Here is a 20495-nt window from a genome sequence, read left to right on the forward strand (position 1 = left end):
CTGATTAAGTTACTCATAAGCAGTCTTTTTGAAATTAATGAAACAAGTATACTTGTATAGAAAGAGAGAGCCTTTATGGAGTACCTAAGCTAAAGGCTTGCAAAATAAGGGGTACACTTGTTTAAAAAGGCTAGGGAGGGGACTTCTGCTCTTTAGTACTTTATAAATGTTTATTATTATTTCTTGTTTACACAGACAGGTGTTATTGACTGGTTTGTTTTATCCAGACATCGAGTCCTTTCCAAGGACCTAGGATGGCTGGATTTTATTGTCCATGTTGTTGTTGTTATAGATATCGTCACAGAATATAGGCTGTTCCCAGTAAAGCTGCTTTTTGTAATTGACTTTTGTAATTGACAGATGTTCCAGTGTATCATCCCTGCTACCTTGTCATGCCTTTGTTTGTAGTCAGTCTGTGCGATCTTTTTACAACAGCTGATTAGGTGGTCCACGGTTTCATCTGCTTCTTTACAAAGGCGGCACTTGCTGTTTATTGTGGATTTTTCGACTTTTGCTCTTATTGCATTTGTTCTTAGTGCCTGTTCTTGTGCAGCCAGTATTAAACCCTCTGTTTCTTTCTTCAAGCAACCATTCTTAAGCCATTGCCAGGTCTTGGTGATGTCTGATTTTCCACTTATATTGTGCAAATATTGACGATGCAGGGGCTTATTTTTCCATTTTTCTGCTCGGTTCTTGACTTGTTCTTTCTTGTAGGCCTGCTTTCTTTCATTGGTGTTGAATAGTTTCGCGTTATTGACCATTTGAAGTGCATCTTCTTCACTGTCCCTTATATATTCTTCAAGGCCTCTTTTCTCCTCCTCTACTGTTTGATGGACTTGCAGCATTACTCTTCCACCTGAGCCGCGAGGGAGGTATAGCCTATCTACATCACTGCGGGGGTGCAGAGCATGATTGATGGTCATGATTTTCCTGATCTTACGATCTAGCGTCTCTAGCTCTGTCTGGGTCCAGTCTATTATTCCTGCAGTGTATCTGATAACAGGTATAGCCCAGGTGTTTATGGCTTGTATGGTATTCCCACCATTGAGTTTGGACCTGAGGATTTTTCTAACTCTCCTGATGTATTCACTTCCAATTTTTCTTTTAACTTCAGTGTGTGCGATGTTATCAGCCTGGAGAATGCCCAAGTATTTGTAAGGTTTTTTCTCTTCCAGGTTCTTGATGTTGCTTCCATTGGGTACTTCTATTCCTTCTGTTTTTCTTATTTTCCCGCTGTTCATTATTAATGCAGCACACTTGTCTAGTCCAAACTCCATTGCTATATCGCTACTGAACATACGGACAGTGTTTAGCAATGATTCAGTTTCTGACTGGGACTTTCCATGCAACTTCAGATCGTCCATGTACAGCAGATGGTTGATTTTACTTGATGTTTTAGATGTTTGGTATCCGAGGCCTGTTTTGTCTAGTATTTGTGAAAGTGGGGTCATGGCAATTAGAAACAACAGAGGGGATAGTGAGTCCCTTTGGAAAATGCCTCTTCTAATGCTAACCTGTCCAAGTGTCTCACCATTGATTGTTAACTGTGTACTCCACATGCTCGTTGCTTTTTTTAATAAATAGCTGAATGTTTTTGCTGAGACCAGTTGTTTCTAAACATTTTAGTATCCGTGTATGAGGCAATGAATCGAAGGCTTTCTTGTAGTCAATCCATATAACACTTAGATTTGTTTTTCTTCTCTTGCAATTTTCTAAAATCATTTTGTCAATCAGCAGCTGGTCTTTTGTGCCTCTGGTGTTCGGACAATTTCCTTTCTGTTCAACTGGAAGCTGTTTGTTAGTTAATAAGTGTTGCATCGCTTCATCTGCTGTTATTCCAGTTAATAATTTGAACATGGTTGGCAGGCAGGTTATCGGTCTAAAATTACTTGGAACTGCACCTTTTGCTGGGTCTTTCATTTTGAGATGATTTTTCCCAGTTGTTAGCCATTCTTCAATATCACCTCCTTGCAAAATGTGATTGAACTGTTTTGATAGTTGTTTATGAAGGCTTGTTAGGTGTTTAAGCCAAAAGCCATGCAGTTCATCATCGCCTGGAGCAGTCCAATTTTTAATTTTCTTTGCTCTTTCACTTATTAATTCTGGTGTTATTATTAGATCTTGCATTTGTTGGTTACATTTTTCAACCTCTTTCATCCAGCCTGCTTCTTTATTATAATCTATTGGATTGTCCCATAATTTCCCCCAGAACTGCACTGTTTCTTCTTTATTTGGTGTTTCTACGTTTCTTGCAGTTTCTCCTTCTATGCTTTGGTAGAAACGTCTCTGATTCGACTGGAATTGGAGATTCTGCCTGTGTTGTGTGATTCTGGCTTCGTATCTGCTAATCTTCTTTGACACTGCTGTTATTTGCTGCTTTATTATTTCCAGGACTTCTCTAATTTTCCTTGAATCTAGGTGGTGTTTTTGGATCAGATACTGTTTTTGATGTTTTCATTCTTCAGCTTCTTGTCTTTCATATCTTTCAATTTACTAGCATCTGTTCTGAGCCTGGAGATTTTATTTTCTAATCTAATCTTCCATTTAGGTGATGTACTACTTTCTTTTTTGACAGGTCCACTGATCTTATATCCGAGCTCTTGTGTTGTTATTGTTGCTGCACTGTACATTAGTTGGTTTGTTTCTTGCAAATTATTGGTTGTTATTTCTGCAAGTGCAGCATTGACATCTTTTAATGCCTGAGCAAGTGGTTTTTTGGCAACTGTTTTAGAGCTGGAAGTCGAACTCTGGTGGTTGTTTGGTTCATGTGCTCAGTTATTTTTTGCTTTAGTTCTTGTTGCTTTTCTGTTAAATGGCATTTGGGTTTTTGAGGTGAAGGAAAAGGGGAGGTTGCCTGGTTTTGAATTTGAAACAGTTCAGCAACAGTGGCATCCTCTATTTCCAACACCTCCTCCACCTGCGCCTGAGCAACTTCTTCAGTTGGTGGTAATTCTTCTTCCATATCTTGAGCCTGTGTTGCTCTTTGCAGTTCTTCCAGCTCTACTCCTGTGAATACTTTATTTCTTATTATGAATCTTCTCTGGTCTGCTAGCCTTTGTTCTGTGACTTCTGTATCTGGATGCTTCTCTTTCCAAATTTGGTACATTCTTTTTAAATAACCTCTTCTCGTTGGACTAGACTTGTAATAGCAGATCATTATTTCCTTCTTGGCATTTTTTGTATTTTTTTTCCCGTTAAGCGACGTTTCTTCCAGTAACCTTGCAGTCTCCAGCTCTGGTTGCTCAACTGAAGATCCTGAATCCTGTTGCCCACTTGCCACCAGATGTCCAGGGACTCCAGCACCTGGCGCGGTCCTTGTTGACCCAGGCGATGACCGATCCAGTATAGATTTATTAAAGTTACTTCTCACCATATTGTTGATGGGAGAGGCACTCTTTGTCTGGCTCCTCTGGTGAGACCTGTCCAGTATGGCTGGACCTCTGGCATAGCTCTCACCTTCCTCAGAGCATGCAAGCCTCACAACCACTCCAAGGTAGTGCTTCACTGGGGGTTTATTATTATCATCATCATCATCATCATCAATATCATCATCATCATTATTATTAATTTATACAGTCAGACAGGTGTTATTGACTGGTTTGTTTTATCCAGACATTGAGTCCTTCCCAAGGACTTGGGATGGTTGAATTTTATTATCAATGTTGTTGCTGTTATTCTAGATATTGTCGCAGAATATATGCTGTTCCCAGTAAAGTTGCTTTTTGTAATTGTCTGATGGTGGTGGTGGTGGTGGTGATGATGATGATGATGATGATGATGATTAGTTGCAGCTTCAGCTACAGCTCCTTCTGCTCTTGTGCCTCATAAAATCATTTTACAATTTCCAGTTTTTCTGTTCTGAACCAATATCAGTGATCTTCACTATTTGTCAAATGGGCGCCGCTCTGGCAAAAAAAATTCAGTGTGAGAGCCATTCCCCACTGTGCTGACCTCCACACAGTACTGTGCTTTTCTCAGTGCTTGGAGGAGCCCTTAAAAGCAACCGAGCTGTCTTTCTCAGAAAAACCTGTTTTCCCCTTTTTAATTGCATCCAGTCTAAGGAAAGAGTTCTGTGTGCAAAAGTTAAAACAAAAACATACCACATTGTGAACTTTCATCCTAAAAGTATTGTTTTACTATCTTTGTGCATACATTTATTTATTTATTTATTCATTTATTTATTTAGTGACATGTTAAAGAACAGCCAATAAACAGCAATAAAAAAGAAAAGAATAAAAGGAAACACATATGACATCTCACAGTTATCTAATACATCAACTTGGATTCCACTTCCCCATCTTATCTCCTCCTATCATTTCGTTCCAACCCAATAACAGCTGAGTAACATATCTACGCATGATACAGACATCAAAATTGAACATGTAAAACTTGTAGCCTTGTTTACAAAGAAAATCCAAATCTTGGATATGGCGTTTTGATATAATTTGATATGAACCAAATTATAATATATAAACGGTTCCCATATAGAAACAAATTTATTCTCTGATTTATTTTTTATGAATAAAGTAATCTTAGCCATTAATGCATATTCCCAAAGTTTAAGTTGCCAGTTTTCTAATGATGGAATTAAATTAACTTTCCAATATATATGTTTTCAAACATATAATTGTACATGTTCTATTTTTGTATCAGCAGTAGGTATTTACCATTTTATACTTTTCAAGTTATACTTGGGATAGTTATAGAATGGCAAAAGATTAAAACAAATCAAAATATTTAAAAGATTATTAAAAGATAATTCTACTCATTCAGAGTAGTAGTATAGAGATTCTACTCTGTCTTTGGGTGGATATAATCCCTGAAGTGGCATGAGGGATAACTGGCTTAGTTATTCAGAAGTAAAGGAAATTTAGAGACACTTTTCTACCAGCAGAGTCCCAGATAATGCTAAAGCAACTAGTGATTTGGTAGATATGATCTGTGAAATGTGGTGGGGATGGCTGTAGTTATTTAGTAGTGGAGACTGGTATGTCCAAAAGCATGCACAGACTCAAGAAAATGAACAGATGCACAGATGTGTTGAAGGAGCACGCATTAAGTGCACAAACAATATTTGATAGACATAGTGCACGTCCACCCCAGTTGTGGCCTCATTGTCTCCAAACTTCACTAGCAATCACTGGACCTTAATCCTCTGGTCACCCAATCATTATTCCGTGGATGCCTATAACAAAGTATACCCAGCCCAACTCTTGTTTTAGCTCATGTGAGTACTGCTGGAGCAAATGGTGCATATGCACAGTTCCTATAACTCCTCTTGCAGCTTTAGATTACTTATAGAAAGGTTGCTATAGAAATCACTTGCAAGAACATAAGATTAACTCTTTAGCATGACAATTTTCCAGTAAGCATAACAGAAGATAATGATCCTTAACACTTTTCAGGCCTAGAAATCATCCATAATGGAAATCAAAGTCAATGGATGACTGGTCTCCCTCCCCTCATTCTAACTTTTAGAAGTCTTGTAACTTGCAGAATTCTGTCTTGAAAAGCAGTGAGCACTTACACTGTGTGGAATTCAGATATGCTCTCTGCACTCACAAAAACCATGGTAAAATTTGCATTTTGTATTGAAACTGAAGAAAACAAACATACTACCCACTCCAACCAAACAGCATTAAATTATGTCCAACAGTACCAAAATCTGTGGGATGTATCTACAATTTTGTACATGTCCAATTACATCCTATACTGTACCAATGTCCTAGGCTATCACAGGAATGGCAATAGACAATCACTTGCTGGGGCTGCGAGAGACAGCCCGTGAACACTTCAAGGAACTGCCAGACATATTTACTGATGAAACATATTTGACAAGCAATCGATTCAATCTCTCCACTAGCCAGGTGAGTGAAAGTCATATTGGGATTAGTCATAAAGAGAGTCCCCATTATTCTCATGTGACAGAAGTTATGAATCAGTGACAACATTTGATGTATCTTGTGATGGTTTAGTGACCCTAACAGCTCTCCAAAAAGTTTTGGATTTTGATCCCAGATATTTTTCACAGTCAAAATGAATAGAAAGTGGCTAATTCATGTTTGTTGTTTAAAAAAAAAAAAATGTAAAGGATGAAATCTAAGAGGTGAGCAAACAGTGGTCTATGGGCCAGATCCAATCCACAGATGAGTTATATCTGATTTCTACTGGTCCTCCCAGATTTTAGTTACGATGGGTAGATTTGTCCATGGTTTGCATACATATAAGCTTGGTTCACACAATCATTTGAAACTAGGTTTAATGTGGGTTACTGACATTAGCTTGATTGTGTCAACTCATGACAAGGTGAGAATCTTAGATTCATCTTGCATCATAAACCACCTTAGGACAGCCATGCTAATGTTGGTAACCCACATTAAACCTAGATTTGAATGATTGTGGGAACCAGTCCATTGACATTACAATTGTTTTCAGAAGTTGTGCATGAAAAAAATCGTATTTTGTTACACCTTTTTAAGAATTTGGCATGCAATATCCTAGCTTTGAGCCACCTAATGGCGCAGTGGGGAAATGACTTGATTAGCAAGTCAGAGGTTGCCAGTTTGAATCCCCACTGGTTTGTTTCCCAGACTATGGGAAACACCTATATAAGGCAGCAGCAATATAGGAAGATGCTGAAAGGCGTCATCGCATACTGCACAGGAGGAAGAAATGGTAAACCCCTCCTGTATTCTACCAAAGACAACCACAGGGCTCTGTGCCAGGAGTCAACACCGACTCGACGACACATTTTACCTTTACCCTAGCTTTGCCCAAGTGCATGTACTGTGTAATTGTCAAGAACTTACCGGTAGATTAGTGCTAGCTTTGTATAGCCTGGTAACGCTTGAAGGATCCTAGATCATTGAACAGAGAACAGAGCAGCCCCCTAAAATACAGAAACTAGCCATCTCTGAAGTATGGCAATTCTCTTTCTGGTTTGTTTGTTTTTTCCCCAGCCCCACTTATCTCCCACCCCACACAGAGCACTGGGAACTTTTTTTCCTGGGATAAAAGGCAGCTGGATCAGGCCTCCCACAGACTGTGGCTGTGATAGTTGGTAGGATTAAAAACTCCCTACTCCCCACCATGTTTCCAGACTGTGTTGGGGAGAATCCATTTGCCATTCACAAAGAAAAACTAAGCCTGTCAGGTCTAATGACACTTTAAACATCATGTGTAGTTTGCCTACAGTTTCAGAAAGCCTTTGGTGAAGCATACTATATTTAATACAAAGGCAAGCCACAAATACTAGAGTTTATCACACTGACCATACAGTTGTATGTATGTGTTCCCTTAAAGCCCAGACCTAGAATCATGAGGACATCAACTCTGTATAAGGCATGCTGAGGAAGACATGAATATAAGGACTGCAACATACTCAACTCTCTTTAAAAAGAATAAACATATTTTAAACCAGTCTTGAGATATAGTTTACATTAGCTGTAAGTTGAATTTTAAAGACAATGGAAATCTTGGGCACCATCCAAACTAATCTGGTGCAAGTGGAATGCTTCTGCATGGGGGAGAGGAGCAATTTTCACTGACCCTCCCCCCTTCTCTCTGCATTACAGCCCCATGTGCCCACCAAAAATAGGGTCTCACCCTCAGGAACATATCTGCAGCAGGCACAGGAGCTGCAAAAGAAAGCGGGAAGCAGTGAAAATTGCCCCTTGCAACAGCAGAAGTGCTCCACTTGTGCAAGTCTTAGTGTGGATGCTGCTCCCTTGTTCATAACAATATTCAGACAATTTCCATCTGTGTACAGTGAATGTGAATAGAGGAGAGTGAGTGGTATAGTGGTAGCAATCCTAGCTCCTGACTGATGAGTATTCACTGGATCTTCCAGAATGTGGCATTGATGGCTAGGCAATACCTTGACGATGAAGCCATTTAAAAGTCTGGCAAGTAGTATTGACCACCTGATTGTAGGGGGGTAGGCTTGTGTGTGACTACACACACACACGGGTAGCGAGGTACCATCCTTCCCCCTTGCTTCAGGTTCTTTGGGATAGGAATCCCATAGCAGTTCTTGCCTCCTGGGCTGCAGTCCCCAGAAACACAGTTCAGCAGGTAGAACTGTCCCCCTACCTCTTTATCGTTGCCTTTTGAAGTGAATGTAACAAGAGGGAAAGGGTAGTGTCTAGCCATGTGGCTGGGACTCACAGAGGATGTCTTCAGGAATCCGTTATACTGTACCTCCCTTTTATTGATCCCAGGTCTTTCAAGTCTGACTCCAAGCTCCAAAGTCTAATATTAAATTTACAGGCAGTGTATGATGTTACCAGCTGATTGTACTGAATTATCCAAGTCCTTTGTTTCTAAAATCAGCATAAATTCAGTCTCTCTGTTTTACTTTTGAGAAAAAAGCAGTATTTCATAGAAATTAATGTAATTAATTTAATATCTCTATATCTATATAGCTGGTTTAGTTTATGAAGTTCTCAAGCTGCAAAGCCATTAACATTGAAGAACAGCATCTATATATACAGTAGCAATGTTAAATAAATAAGTTATGTACCTGTTAATCTTTTTTGGGGGAGGGGTTTTTTTTAGATTGGAAGAGTTCTGTCTAACAAGGGCAGGGGGAGGGCAGCTAATGCAACACACAAACATAAAAACCTAATAAGTAATTTGATCTTTTCATGATGTCTGTGGGTTTTCAGACATGACTGAGTGTAACCAGAATACTACTACATAAATTCTCCAAGAAACCATCCATTGGGCAAAAAGTGAATCTGAATAGCTTTATAGCCCTCGGCTGTTGCACAGCAAATTTATCTGACTATTCTGTGACTCTATTAGTGGGACTAATGGCCTGTCCTATGCCATTAAAAAAGCCAAATGCCATTTTTGAAAGCCTGTGACCAACAAAGACAGGAAAGTATAGATTTCTTAACAAATAACATCTTAACTGTAGTACAAAACATTTCATCCCATTACAACAAAGTAGTAAAAATCAGGACTTTAACTGAAAAAGGGGACTCCGCTAATAGACAATAGATTTCATCAGAATATACATACAGTACTTCTTTCCAGACTTCCTCATGACAATACGTGAACGTAATATTTATTCGGTCATTGACCAGCAGTATTACAAATACAGACATAAAAACATAAGCTAAACATTAGCACGTATTTTACAAAGAATGTAACAGTATTTAGCCACAGTTCTAATTTTATCTTCATCACATAGAGAAAATAAAAACCTCAATAAAATGAGGTATTGTCCTCATGACAATAAATTTTAGCCTTTCCAATAAAGTGTGTGAAATTCAGTATTAAATCTTCAGGAATAAGAAAGCAACCTTTTTAGTACAGTTCTAACTAAACAACAACAAACAAATCATGGACATTATTTAAAGGTTGCACAATTTGAGGAAAATGTTCTTAGACTTCTGTATACTGTAGCAGAAATACTACACTCTAGTTTCTTTCTAGGTAGAGGCCAACACCCTTTCCGTCAGATTCAAAGCCCTTTATTGGGTAACTAGAATCACGGCCGAGCCTTCACCTAACACATGCAGGTGATGAGTGAAGCACACCACAAAATGGTGGTGATATATTATATACTCATTCTTATCTTTATGTTAATTTCTAGTTATACATAGGCTCTTGTAAACTGAGCATCCTCCCCCACTAGAAGGACCAATCATGGTTCTTCTAGACAAGATAAATTATGGTCCCAACTAACCGACGAGTCGAGTCCAATCTTCAGAGTACAGTAATCCCATTGTTCATTGTTCCCCCAAGCCCCTCCTTATCACACATTCCAAAAATCATCAATTCATCCTAAACAGTAACTTTGGTTCACTTTCTCATCAGGGATTTGAGGCCTAGTAGCCCAGATTTCTGCTACAATACCTAGTGTGATGTTTAATGATTGGTTAGTTGATATTTTCTTTTATTTTAAAAAAGTATATCCTGCCCTATTTTCTTTAAACTATTGGAGGCTTACAAAAATAGTTAAGCCTACCTACAATGTGCTTTGCATACTCACACCTGGAGTGTATAATACAATTGCTAAAATATATTAGTTGCTTTGTAGAACTTTTTAGACCAAAAGACTGGTATTTATTCTATTATTTATTAAAACATTTATGTCTTGTATTTATTAAAACATTTATATGTTGTATAAAATATTATTTTATAATTTCTTATTCACTAAGACCAACAAAGCAAGGACTGAGCAACTCTTCATAATTATTTGGTTATCTCAATACTGCTTGCTTTAATGTAGTTTTGTTTCTTTGTATCTGGAATCAGGTTCCAACCTCCATGGAAATGTTCTGTTGCTATGGGCCTGTGATTCCTGATGGGTATGGTGCTTGCTATAATCCACAGCCAGAGCATATATTATTCTGCATTTCAAGTTTTAAAGACTGTAAAGAGACATCCTCTAGCAAATTTGCCAAAGCCATTGGAGAAAGTCTTACGGATCTGAAAGCGCTGTGCAACACATCCAACTCAACTAAGATTAGCACCCCAACAAAACAAGGAGCAACCTCAACATCTCAGCATGGTCATAAGTGCTAACTACATGTGTGCTGTAACCTTTTATTTTATCCATTCTGCAGATGCTTCTGTAACTAGAATGGTGTAGATGTACAAATGCAAGCTATTAGCATCTATTTGTTGAAGATAGGAAGTTTAAATTTATCTTTAACTATAATTTATACCCATATTTATCAAGATAATTTAAATTATCTATAAAGCTGTGTCAGATTACATGATACATTAAGCATGGCTGAGATCCTGACTAATGGTACACTTGCACAGTGAACAAAGCTGTGCTACAATGTTGTGCAAGTATTGTGCAACAGTGATTGTGCAATATGCTGTTGAACAATCTTGAGTAATGGTGTTGTGAAATAGTCTTAAGGAACAATGCTGTGGAACGGTTGTTGGGCAACAATGCTGTGGAACAGTTGTTATGAAAGGAGTAGTTTCAGACAGATGTTCTTTTCTTTGTACAAAATCCATGCACTATATCATTAAGCTAATACAACAGCATTATACTAGCACAAGGGTTCCCAACCTGGGGTCCTCAGATGTTGCTGAACTACAACTCCCACCACCCCCAGTCACAATTTATTATGGCTGAGGATGATGGGAGCTGTAGTTCAGTAACATCTGGAGGAACCTGGGTTGGGTACCCCTGTACTAGCACAACACTAGTCTGGAATGCAAGGTCCCAGTGTAGCAGAACTCACCTGTGCAACATTATTGCACAAGCACACCATTAGTTAAGATACCAGCCATCATGTATTTATTTTATATATTTGCACCCCAGTTTTAAGATACAATGTTCATAAGATGGCTTCTATAATGTAAAAACACAGTAGAACACCCAACAAAATCAAACAGTAAAAACACATCTACAATGGGGAAAATGTTTTTCTTTTCTTGATTAAATAGCAGCTAATGGGTGTGTGTATGATCTGGATTGGAACCAAGATTGGGAGAAGGGGTTTTGCCTCTCTCCACTGTGGTTCCAGTCTGGATTAAGCCCCTTCCCTTTGTGCTTGCTATTTGCCCTGAGAATCTCCCATTGGCAACAATGGGAGTTTCCCACTGAGATCAAATAGTAGAAGTAAGCGGGGAGCAGATCCCAGTTCGGACTGCAAAAAGGCTAAAGTTCCCTCCATGCCACAGACCCAATCAGGATTCGGTGCCCTCCATGGCTGCTATTTAGTAAAGAATGGTTAATCATGTCAAAGCCAATGATACATTTAACTTAACATGTCGTTTGCCTGTGGTTCTGCACAAAAATTATGCAAAGTATTGATCTGAGAAATTGAACTAAGTACAACTAATCTTGTTTGTTTAGAAAAACCTGGTTGACATGTAGTATTTTATTAGAGTGTGGCACACAACTGGTAATATTCTTCTGCTAGGAAGCCAAACATTCCTTATCAAGCATTCCCAATTAAGACTCCTAGCTTGAGTCCCCCCATGTTTTAAAGGATGTGTGTCTGTCCACCCTTCACACCCAATGTGTTTACCATGGTTAACACCAGTGTAGCCATGGCAGACATAATTACTGCATGTGAAGTGGGTTGAAGTCTTTTTTTTTTAATTTCCCCACAGAAATTCCACTTTGCTTGATCATTTGAGAGACAAAATGATGCTATGGACAGAGTTCTGGACATGAATCAGGTTCAGATCCCTGCTCAGCCATAGAGCTCAGTGATTGACCGTGCGCCAGTCATGCTTTTTCAGCTTAACTAATCACAGCGTCCTTGTGAAGACAAAAAGGGAATAGTAAGCCCAAGCAATACTGAACTGAACTCCACTGGAGAAGGATGTGATACAGATATTAGTAAGTGACTTGTGGAAGTTTCAGGATATGAGAAGCTGCTGTTTGAAAAATAAAAACCCCAGAGAAACCCTATTGTGCATATGCTCAAAGGACTCTCTGAATCACCTCATGTTAATTAACTTATTAGCTAGCAGACAGAATAAAGTCTGTGGAAAAAATGCTTATGTCCTCAGGTACAGTATATTTTTGTATATTCTCCACTGTGAATCTTAATTAGTGATTTCTGTTGTAATAGTTTTAGTGGAAAGAGATGTCAAAGCTACTGTTGCTTTAGCTTTGATCCAGAGGGCTACACATCAGACTCTGGAGCTCTTCTCACAATCAGTGAAAAGAGCTCTGGGGCAGTCTGTGGGGAGAGTGGGTTACACTTACCCTCCCCACAGATAATCGTCCTTGCTTCCCTGGGCGGGTGGATTTCCCACCCAGATGGCTGGTGGCTGCTCCCTGCAGCTCCGAGGGTCAGGGTGCTGGGACACACCACTGTGCATTGCCCTGCACACACCCCCGGAGCTCTAATAATGCACCGAGCAAGTGCGTGGTGCATTATTGGGATCCCCTCCCGCACGAGTGTGCTAGCCACAGCTGCTGACACACAAGTAAATAAGTGAGGGTAAGGGAGCGTTCATTCCTTTAACCTCATTTTAAAGGGCAGCTACTTAGGCAGGCTTCCCAACATGTAGGATCAGACCCGATCCCGGCGACTCACACGTGCATGCAAAACCAGGCTGGGCTCCGAGCCCAGTTTTGCACGCGCATGTGAATAGCCTCTCTGGTATACTTACAAGTTTCAGGAGAGCTTCCACATCCTCTTTTTGAAAGCTGTGGTGCACATCATCTTCCAAGCCACATACAACCATGAAATGTGTGTCAGCTTAAAAAGTGACCTGTGACACAGCTCAAGAAAAATGAGGTCTAGTGTGTGGACATACAATCACATACATATGGTTTTTCTGGATTGCACCCATTAGTGTCAATGACCTATGGTGCTATTTCACTGTTTTCCCAACAATTTATGTATTGTTAAGATATTGTACCAACAGGTGTTTTCCCCTTGGCAAATAGCAGCCATGTTGGACCCAATCCAGACTGGGACCATAACAGGGGTAGGGTTAAAGCCCCCTCTGCCTTGGATCTGATCCATGTGGGGCCCAATCCAGTTGCTATTTAACATGGGAGGCAGGGGAACAAGCACGTGCTTGCACAATACATATTTAAATTGACATCTAGTTTGACCCTTATGTGTACAATTTTATTGAGATCCAGATGCATTTTTAGCCCCTGGTGGTGCAGTGGTAAAACTGCCGCCCTGTAACCAGAAGGTTGCAAGTTCGATCCTGACCAGGGGCTCAAGGTTGACTCAGCCTTCCATCCTTCCGAGGTCGGTAAAATGAGTACCCAGAATGTTGGGGGGCAATATGCTAAATCATTGTAAACCGCTTAGAGAGCTCCGGCTATAGAGCGGTATATAAATGTAAGTGCTATTGCTATTGCTAGCTTTGATTCTTGCAAGCCACCTGGCAGCTTGAGCTTGTCAAAGGGTTAACACAAGTGCCAAATTCAACACAAAGAATCTTAAACAAAGCCCTGTACAACATGGTACCTCCTTTTTTCTGGGACTACTTCCCACACTTCAGGTTTAGCATTAAAACACTGTAGCATAGAAATGCCCCGGACTCACTGATTTGGGCTCCAACAATGGAAACTCAATTAAAATGGGATATAATGGGAACTTCAGTATCAAAAGTACTGTTGAGCCAGGGACTTCAAACTCAGTACACTAGTTTCTGGTTGAATCTGGGTCTGTACAAAATATGTGTAATTTGGGTAAAGCTCATTTTCATGTGCTGTCAAAAGACGTGTGGCTGAGTTCTGCATGTCATATTATCTGTGCACCCTCGCTGTGAACATGTTGTGTCATGTAATAACTGTTGCAGTGAGCTGAGGTTTTGTTTTGTTTTGTGGATTTCTGGAAGTTGTTAGTACTTGATAACTTCATCTGAACTTAGCCATATTATAGCAGTAGACTGCAATTTTATTATCCAGTTTTGAAATATATATATATGTGTTTCTATGCAAAGTTCGCAGAAAGTTCTTTTACAGGAGTTCATCTGTGGAAGAATTAATCATGTACAGTATGTACTTTGAAGAGTTATGGGCAGACTGAATTTCTCTTGAGAAATATTATATTCATTTAGGTTTAGAAGAGAGTAAAGAAATATTCTTCCCCAATTGTACTTTGCCTCTACTGAAACCAAACCAGAGACACTCTGGAACTGAGTAGCATATCAGCAGATAGCAGCTGCTAGATTCTGGCTGGGTAGCACTGGAGGGAATTTGAGTTCTGATCCTTGATCAGCCATAGAGCTCACTGGGTAACCTTCAGCTAGTCACTCTCACAGCCTAGCCAGTCTCACGGGGTTGATAAAATGGAGGCAAACAGACATATGCTGCCTGAGCTTCTTGGAGGAAGGGCAAGACAAAAATTTAACCAATAATATCATCTATTCTGCTGGGTCCGTTGCCATTAAAACCAGCACACAATATTTGTGTGTATTGCAAGTATCAGAGGCAGTGAAACTATGGGCAGTTTGTTTCATTATGTTGCACACATAATGGCAACAAGAAAGTAGGAAGGAGGAACTACTGGTTCCTGGTGAGCAAGCGCTCCCAATACTTCTTCCTCTTTCTATGTCATCCGATCCCACTAGGTCAGGTGGGCGGTGTCAGGTTCCCTCTGCCACCCAATATTTGCCACCCCAACTGTTGGTCACAAATGTTGGGGCGGGTGGGGTGGGAGACCTGAAACTGGCAACGTGACTTTTCTGGGCCCGGACAACACAGAAAGGAGCAGAAGTAACCACTTGTACTTCCTCCGCTCACCAGGAACTAACTGCAGTTTCCTCATCATTATGTATGAAGCCACCCAATATATATAAGCCGCTGTCCCTTATTTCAATAGCTGTAGCATTTCAGAATTAACGTTACATGCAATATACAGATGCATGCCACATAAGGCTATAGTCACATGATTTATAGAAGATTGCAAGAGTTTTCCTGAATTTTCCAAGACATTTATTTTTTTATTTTTCATTCTAGTATATATGAGACCCCTTTGTTGCAGGATTTATTTAGGCAAGCTGTCTCAATGGAGCTACAAACAAATACCGAATGGCTATATATTCCAACTTTCTATATTGTGTGAGTTACAATATATATAAAGTTAATATTTTAGTGATATTTTATTTTTATAAAATAGTATAGATTTATGGCAAATCTAAGGTGCTTTGTTTAGTCTGAGCTATATTTTATGCTTTGGTGTATTTAAAACATTCTCATAGACAATATCAAAGTGAACTGTACCTTGACATAATAAATTCAGAATATGATAATTCTATAGTCAATAAATAGTATATCAAAGAACAGACATCTGGATTTTATTTTGAACAAAATGGTATTTGCTTGCCACATCCCTTACAATGGAATTTAAACAGATCCTTAATAAGTTCCCATCTATAGAATACTTTACCACTCATTTTAGGACTTGCCACTTATCCTGGCACCTTGGTAAAGTGCTTTATGCTACTTTTAAAAAACAATTATTGTACAGTCTTAAAATTGAAGTCTGTACCATTACAGCACTGATATGCTTGGCCTCAAATGAAAAGTGGATCCATTCCAAAGTGTTTCAGGGAGCAGCAGTATTTTTCAAGTGAAGATGTCAGAACTTGTTATTTACCAATATTGATCCAATCATGTGATATCACAAGTACTATCCAACTGATCCATGCATCATTTGATTTGATGCACCATTTAATTCTTTGCACCATTTAACTAAATGGCATAATGCACAAATACCTAATTTGTAAAAAGGAAGGTGCCAGAGTCAAGACTTCCTGGAAACCATACTAGAAGCTGCTGGGCAGGTGGCCTGCCAGCTACCCCTTCCTGTGCCCAGCAGCTGCAGAGTTGCTGGGTGTGAAGCCACCTGCTGCCCTCTCCACCAAGCTTGGCAGCTGAATTGCCACTGGGTGCAAGGACCACCTGCTGCCCCCCCCCCCCCCCCCCGCATGATGCTCGGACAGCTGGATTATCACTGTGCACAAGTTCGTCCACTGACCCTCCATTTTGCACAGCACCTGGGTTGCTGCTGAGCATAAGGGTGGGGTGTGTTTCCCTGCTACCCCTCCCACCATTCCCAACACTGAGTTACCATTAGACACCTGCTGCCCCTTCACCATGTTCAACAGCTGGGTTATGGTTGCCCACAAGGTCACTCACTGGCCCTCTAAGCCCAGGAGCTGAGTTGCAGCTAGGCACAAGGGGGACCACACCGTCTCCCGCTTCTACCAAACAAGGTCGAGGAGGGCGTGGAGGGGCAGGCAGCCAATAGATGGCGGAGGGATGTGCTCCTTGGGCCCCACGATCACAACCAAAAGTGTCCACGGAAGCCAGAGCTCAGTCCCAGGAAGGATGCTTTTAGACTCGAGCGTCCGGGGGCTCACAAGAAGTGCCCTAACTCAGTCTCTGCTGGCCATATGAAGAATGCCTGGCTCTCAAGTGACAACCGCCTCCCCTCGCTTGAGCCAATATCTCGCTCTGAAAATTAAGCAGTACAGAGGAGGGTGTCAACAGAGCTTTCCTCTGTGGCATCACGTGCCTAATATGGGGGAGCGGGTTTTACCATGGCTACCGTGGGCACCGCCACTGACACAAAAGCAGGCTCCCAGGGAGCTAAGCTCAGTCTCCTCCAGGGAGCCAGCGAGAGTGCCACAAGCCTCCCTCGCCTTGCAAGACGGAGCCCGGCCAGCCTTTGCTTCCTTCCGAGGCACTCCAAGGGCAGGCGGCCGAGCCCTCCCTTTAGCAAGCGTAGTTTAGAGAGCTGCGACCCGACCCAGCCATGCCGGAACACGCGCGGGTTACCCTGAGATACGGGCCCTACAGGAGCTGCGGCATAGTGGAACACAGGACCTTCCGCCTGCAAGGCTTGCAAGGTGCGTAAGGCGCCCTCCTGGTGCTGGACACGCCCCGCGCTTGAGGAAAAGGACGGGAATGTACGCGGGGCGCCTGCTGCAGAGAGCTTATAAAGCAGGGAGGCAGGGTGAGAGTCGCTTTACGGAGCTGAACAGCAGCTGAGCCAACCAATCCGTCCCGCGTCTAGCAACAAAACCACGCCTAAAACGTCTCTGAAGGCGCTTCGGTACTTTTTAGCTACTATGTAAATCTTGCGTGGTTGGTTGTGTTGGTGTCCAGTGGGTGGCTTTCCGTCCATTTCCCATCCACAAGTAGATGAGCATCTATTTACGCTTTGAGTGTCCAGAACGCTTTTTTAAAATGTTGGCAGTTGAGGTGGAATGTCCCCCGAACGTGTTCAGAGAGTCTTTTCCCCGGCCTCAGCAGAACAAAGTGTAAAAAAAGCACGGTGAGAATCATGTGTCTAAGAATGGGGCTTTCTTTTCTGTTTGGAAGCGGCTTTTAAAAAAATGTGTCATATTTCATTTTACTGTAGATTATTCTTTATTAACTATAAAGTAAAGGTAAAGTGTGCCATCCAGTTGATTCTGACTCCTGGTGCCCACAGAGCCCTGTGGTTTTCTTTTGGTAGAATACAGCAGGGCTTTACCATTGCCTCCTCCCACGCAGTATGAGATGATGCCTTTCAGCATCTTCCTATATTGCTGCTGCCTGATATTATTATTATTATTATTATTATTATTATTATTATTATTATTATATAGTGCCCACGAGGATTCGAACCGGGAACCTTCTGCTTGTTAGTCAAGCATTTCCCCGCTACTGGCTGCTAATAAGTTTCCAGGTGAAATACAAAATCCTGGTTACAGGGTATAAGCTATAATTGAGTGAATGGGTTCAAAGAACCCAGCCCCCACCCCCAGCTCCTGAGGGCCCCCCAGCTCCACCCCTCCCTACTTTCTCCATTATCTCCCTCACTTGGAGGTGCCGCCAAGGAGAGGGGTTAGCACAGGCCCCCTCTCCCCTAGCAATGCCCCAGGCTGGTTATTACCTATAAAGCCCTGAACGGCTGGGTCTGAGGTATTTAAGAGAACACCTTCTTCTTCATCAACCCTAAGGCCTATTAAGATCATCTGGGGAGGTCCTGTTGCAGTTGCCATCTGCTCAGTTGGTGGTCACTCAACACCGGGCCTTTTCTAGGGTTTCTCTGGAAGGCACTTGCTTCCTAATGAAATTAGAGTTTCCCCTTCTCTTAATGTTTTTAAGGACCATGCTTTTGGTTTATAGTTTCGGGTTTTAGAGTTTTGATTTATATTTTAAGTTGATTTAAATCATGTTAATGTTTTAAGGGTTGTTTTTAGATTGTGAACTGCCCAGGGACTTCTGTATGGGGTGGTATAGAAATGAATGAATGAATGAAATAGGGAAATGGCAAAGACAATGTTGTATTCTATCCAGTAACGTTTTGTATTTTGTTGTTTGGACATTTGCCCCAGTGGAGGATCATATAGAGAGTGTGGGTGGGGGAGGAGTCAGAAAGGAAAGAGAGAAAGGGGGAAGCTTAGTTAAACAAACGTAAGATTGCTTTGAATTTATTTGTTTATTATTTATTTATCATATTTTTATACCGCCTGATATGTACATTTATGAGGGAAGCAGCCATAAAACACACGGATAACACATCCCCCCCCCGCCCCAATTTACATTCTTTTCTTCTGCAAGTGGCCAGAAAGGATGAAATGCTGCAGAAGTCAGTACGAGTCTACATTGTTGTTACTTGTGCTTGGCATTCTCACAGAAAAATAACAGTTAAGCCTTTTGACGGCTTTTGTACATACTTGTGGATTTTTTTTTAGTATGGAATAGAAAGTGGGGAAAGGGTTTTAAATTATATAAATGCTTGTCAGTATGGGTCTTACATTCAGTTACAGAGAAGGCACATTTGAAAAGCAATACAGTATGAATATCTTGGGAAAATCTCCTAAAACATGTTATTTAGCAGGAAAAAGTTGTGGCCCTTTGCAGGCCAACAGCTGGGTATTATTGCATGGTGTCACATGCAAACAGTCTCAACAGTACAATTTTAGTGTAATCTGCCTTCCACTGTACATCACTTAGGGTAGTGGATTCTGTTGCAGCATGCTCACCCAAAATATCTTACCTAGATGTAAGTCCCATTGAGCTCAATGGTGCTTATTCCTTCATAAGCATGCTTAGTTTCATTGTTAGTTTTCTTTATGAAATCCATTAAAAGATCAAGCCAGAAATATGCTTGAGATGAAATCAGTTTCTTTCCTCACCATTCAGGTTTCTCCCATACCTGTTTTTAATTTTTTCACACTTATATTCCGCCTGTCTTTCATCATGAAGCTCAAAGTAGCCTATACGGGATCCCTAGGAAGTCACCCATCCAGGAACTATTCCGGAAAGATAGCTATATTATGTGCCCTCAGACCATGCCTTGGCATTTTATAATGCAACCTTCTTTGTAGTAACTTGCCACATTGAAAAACACAGTATGGAAGCAGCTCAAGGTTCAGTAGATTGTTATGACATTGGAATTTATAACTTAGCCATGTGCATTCACTACACTGATGCCTTTTAGGTGAGTACCAAATCTACTGGTGAGAAAAGATCTCTTAACATCCCAATACTCAATAAATTTACTTGGAAATCCCACTTATTTCAAAGTATTTTCCCAGTTAATGTATCTAAATGAAGCTTTTCAGGAGTTCTTGAATGATAAGATCCATAATAGTAAGCAAGCTTATCTGAAAGAAAACTTTACTACCAATGCTGATCCCTATAAAGTGCCAAAGAATGGAGAATGTGTTCTAGTCAAGCAAGACTACATGTGACATCAAGTGTGCCAGTGTGTACTAGAGACCAGCTTAATTTTACTCATGAGTGGCAACTGTACAGGGCTGCAATTTGGACTGGGACTTCAGAGGTAAAAGGTATTTAAACCTTTACCTCCATAATGGGGCTATTCTGACGATCAGCAAAAATCAGGCTAGCCTCCGCTAGTCCGATTTTTGCTGCTCATCAGAACCACCAGGCTTGCAGCTGAGCCTGGTGGTTCTGGAGCAGTTAGCCTGCTCCTGTAGCCCACCCCTTAGCCCGGGTTTGTGGAGCGAGTGCTCCGCAAACCTGGGCTATCTGCTCGTGAGTAGCCACAGGGTGGCTCCGCGTCTTGGTGAGT

General features: G+C 40.9%; 2 protein-coding genes across 6 annotated transcripts in view; both read left to right on the forward strand.

Moving 5' to 3' along the window:
* The window catches only part of CHAT (choline O-acetyltransferase), a 79934-nt gene extending 64196 nt beyond the window's left edge, over nucleotides 1-15738 (forward strand). The window contains exons 14-15 of the mRNA XM_053305776.1: nucleotides 5730-5867; nucleotides 10267-15738. Coding sequence (XP_053161751.1) covers nucleotides 5730-5867; nucleotides 10267-10536 — 408 coding nt within the window. The 3' untranslated portion in view covers nucleotides 10537-15738. The remainder of the gene's footprint in view (nucleotides 1-5729; nucleotides 5868-10266) is intronic.
* A 1287-nt stretch (nucleotides 15739-17025) lies between these two features.
* Nucleotides 17026-20495, forward strand: part of C3H10orf53 (chromosome 3 C10orf53 homolog) — a 63776-nt gene continuing 60306 nt past the window's right edge. For 2 of the 5 annotated variants that reach the window (XM_053305778.1, XM_053305777.1), the window contains exon 1: nucleotides 17030-17313. In XM_053305778.1, the coding sequence (XP_053161753.1) occupies nucleotides 17220-17313 (94 nt within the window). In that variant the 5' untranslated portion in view covers nucleotides 17030-17219. Of the gene's footprint in view, nucleotides 17314-20495 lie in introns of all 5 variants that reach the window. The other 3 variants (XM_053305781.1, XM_053305780.1, XM_053305779.1) reach the window with 3 other exon arrangements.

The sequence above is a fragment of the Hemicordylus capensis genome, chromosome 3 (assembly GCF_027244095.1).
Source record: "Hemicordylus capensis ecotype Gifberg chromosome 3, rHemCap1.1.pri, whole genome shotgun sequence".
Taxonomy (NCBI): Eukaryota; Metazoa; Chordata; class Lepidosauria; order Squamata; family Cordylidae; genus Hemicordylus; species Hemicordylus capensis.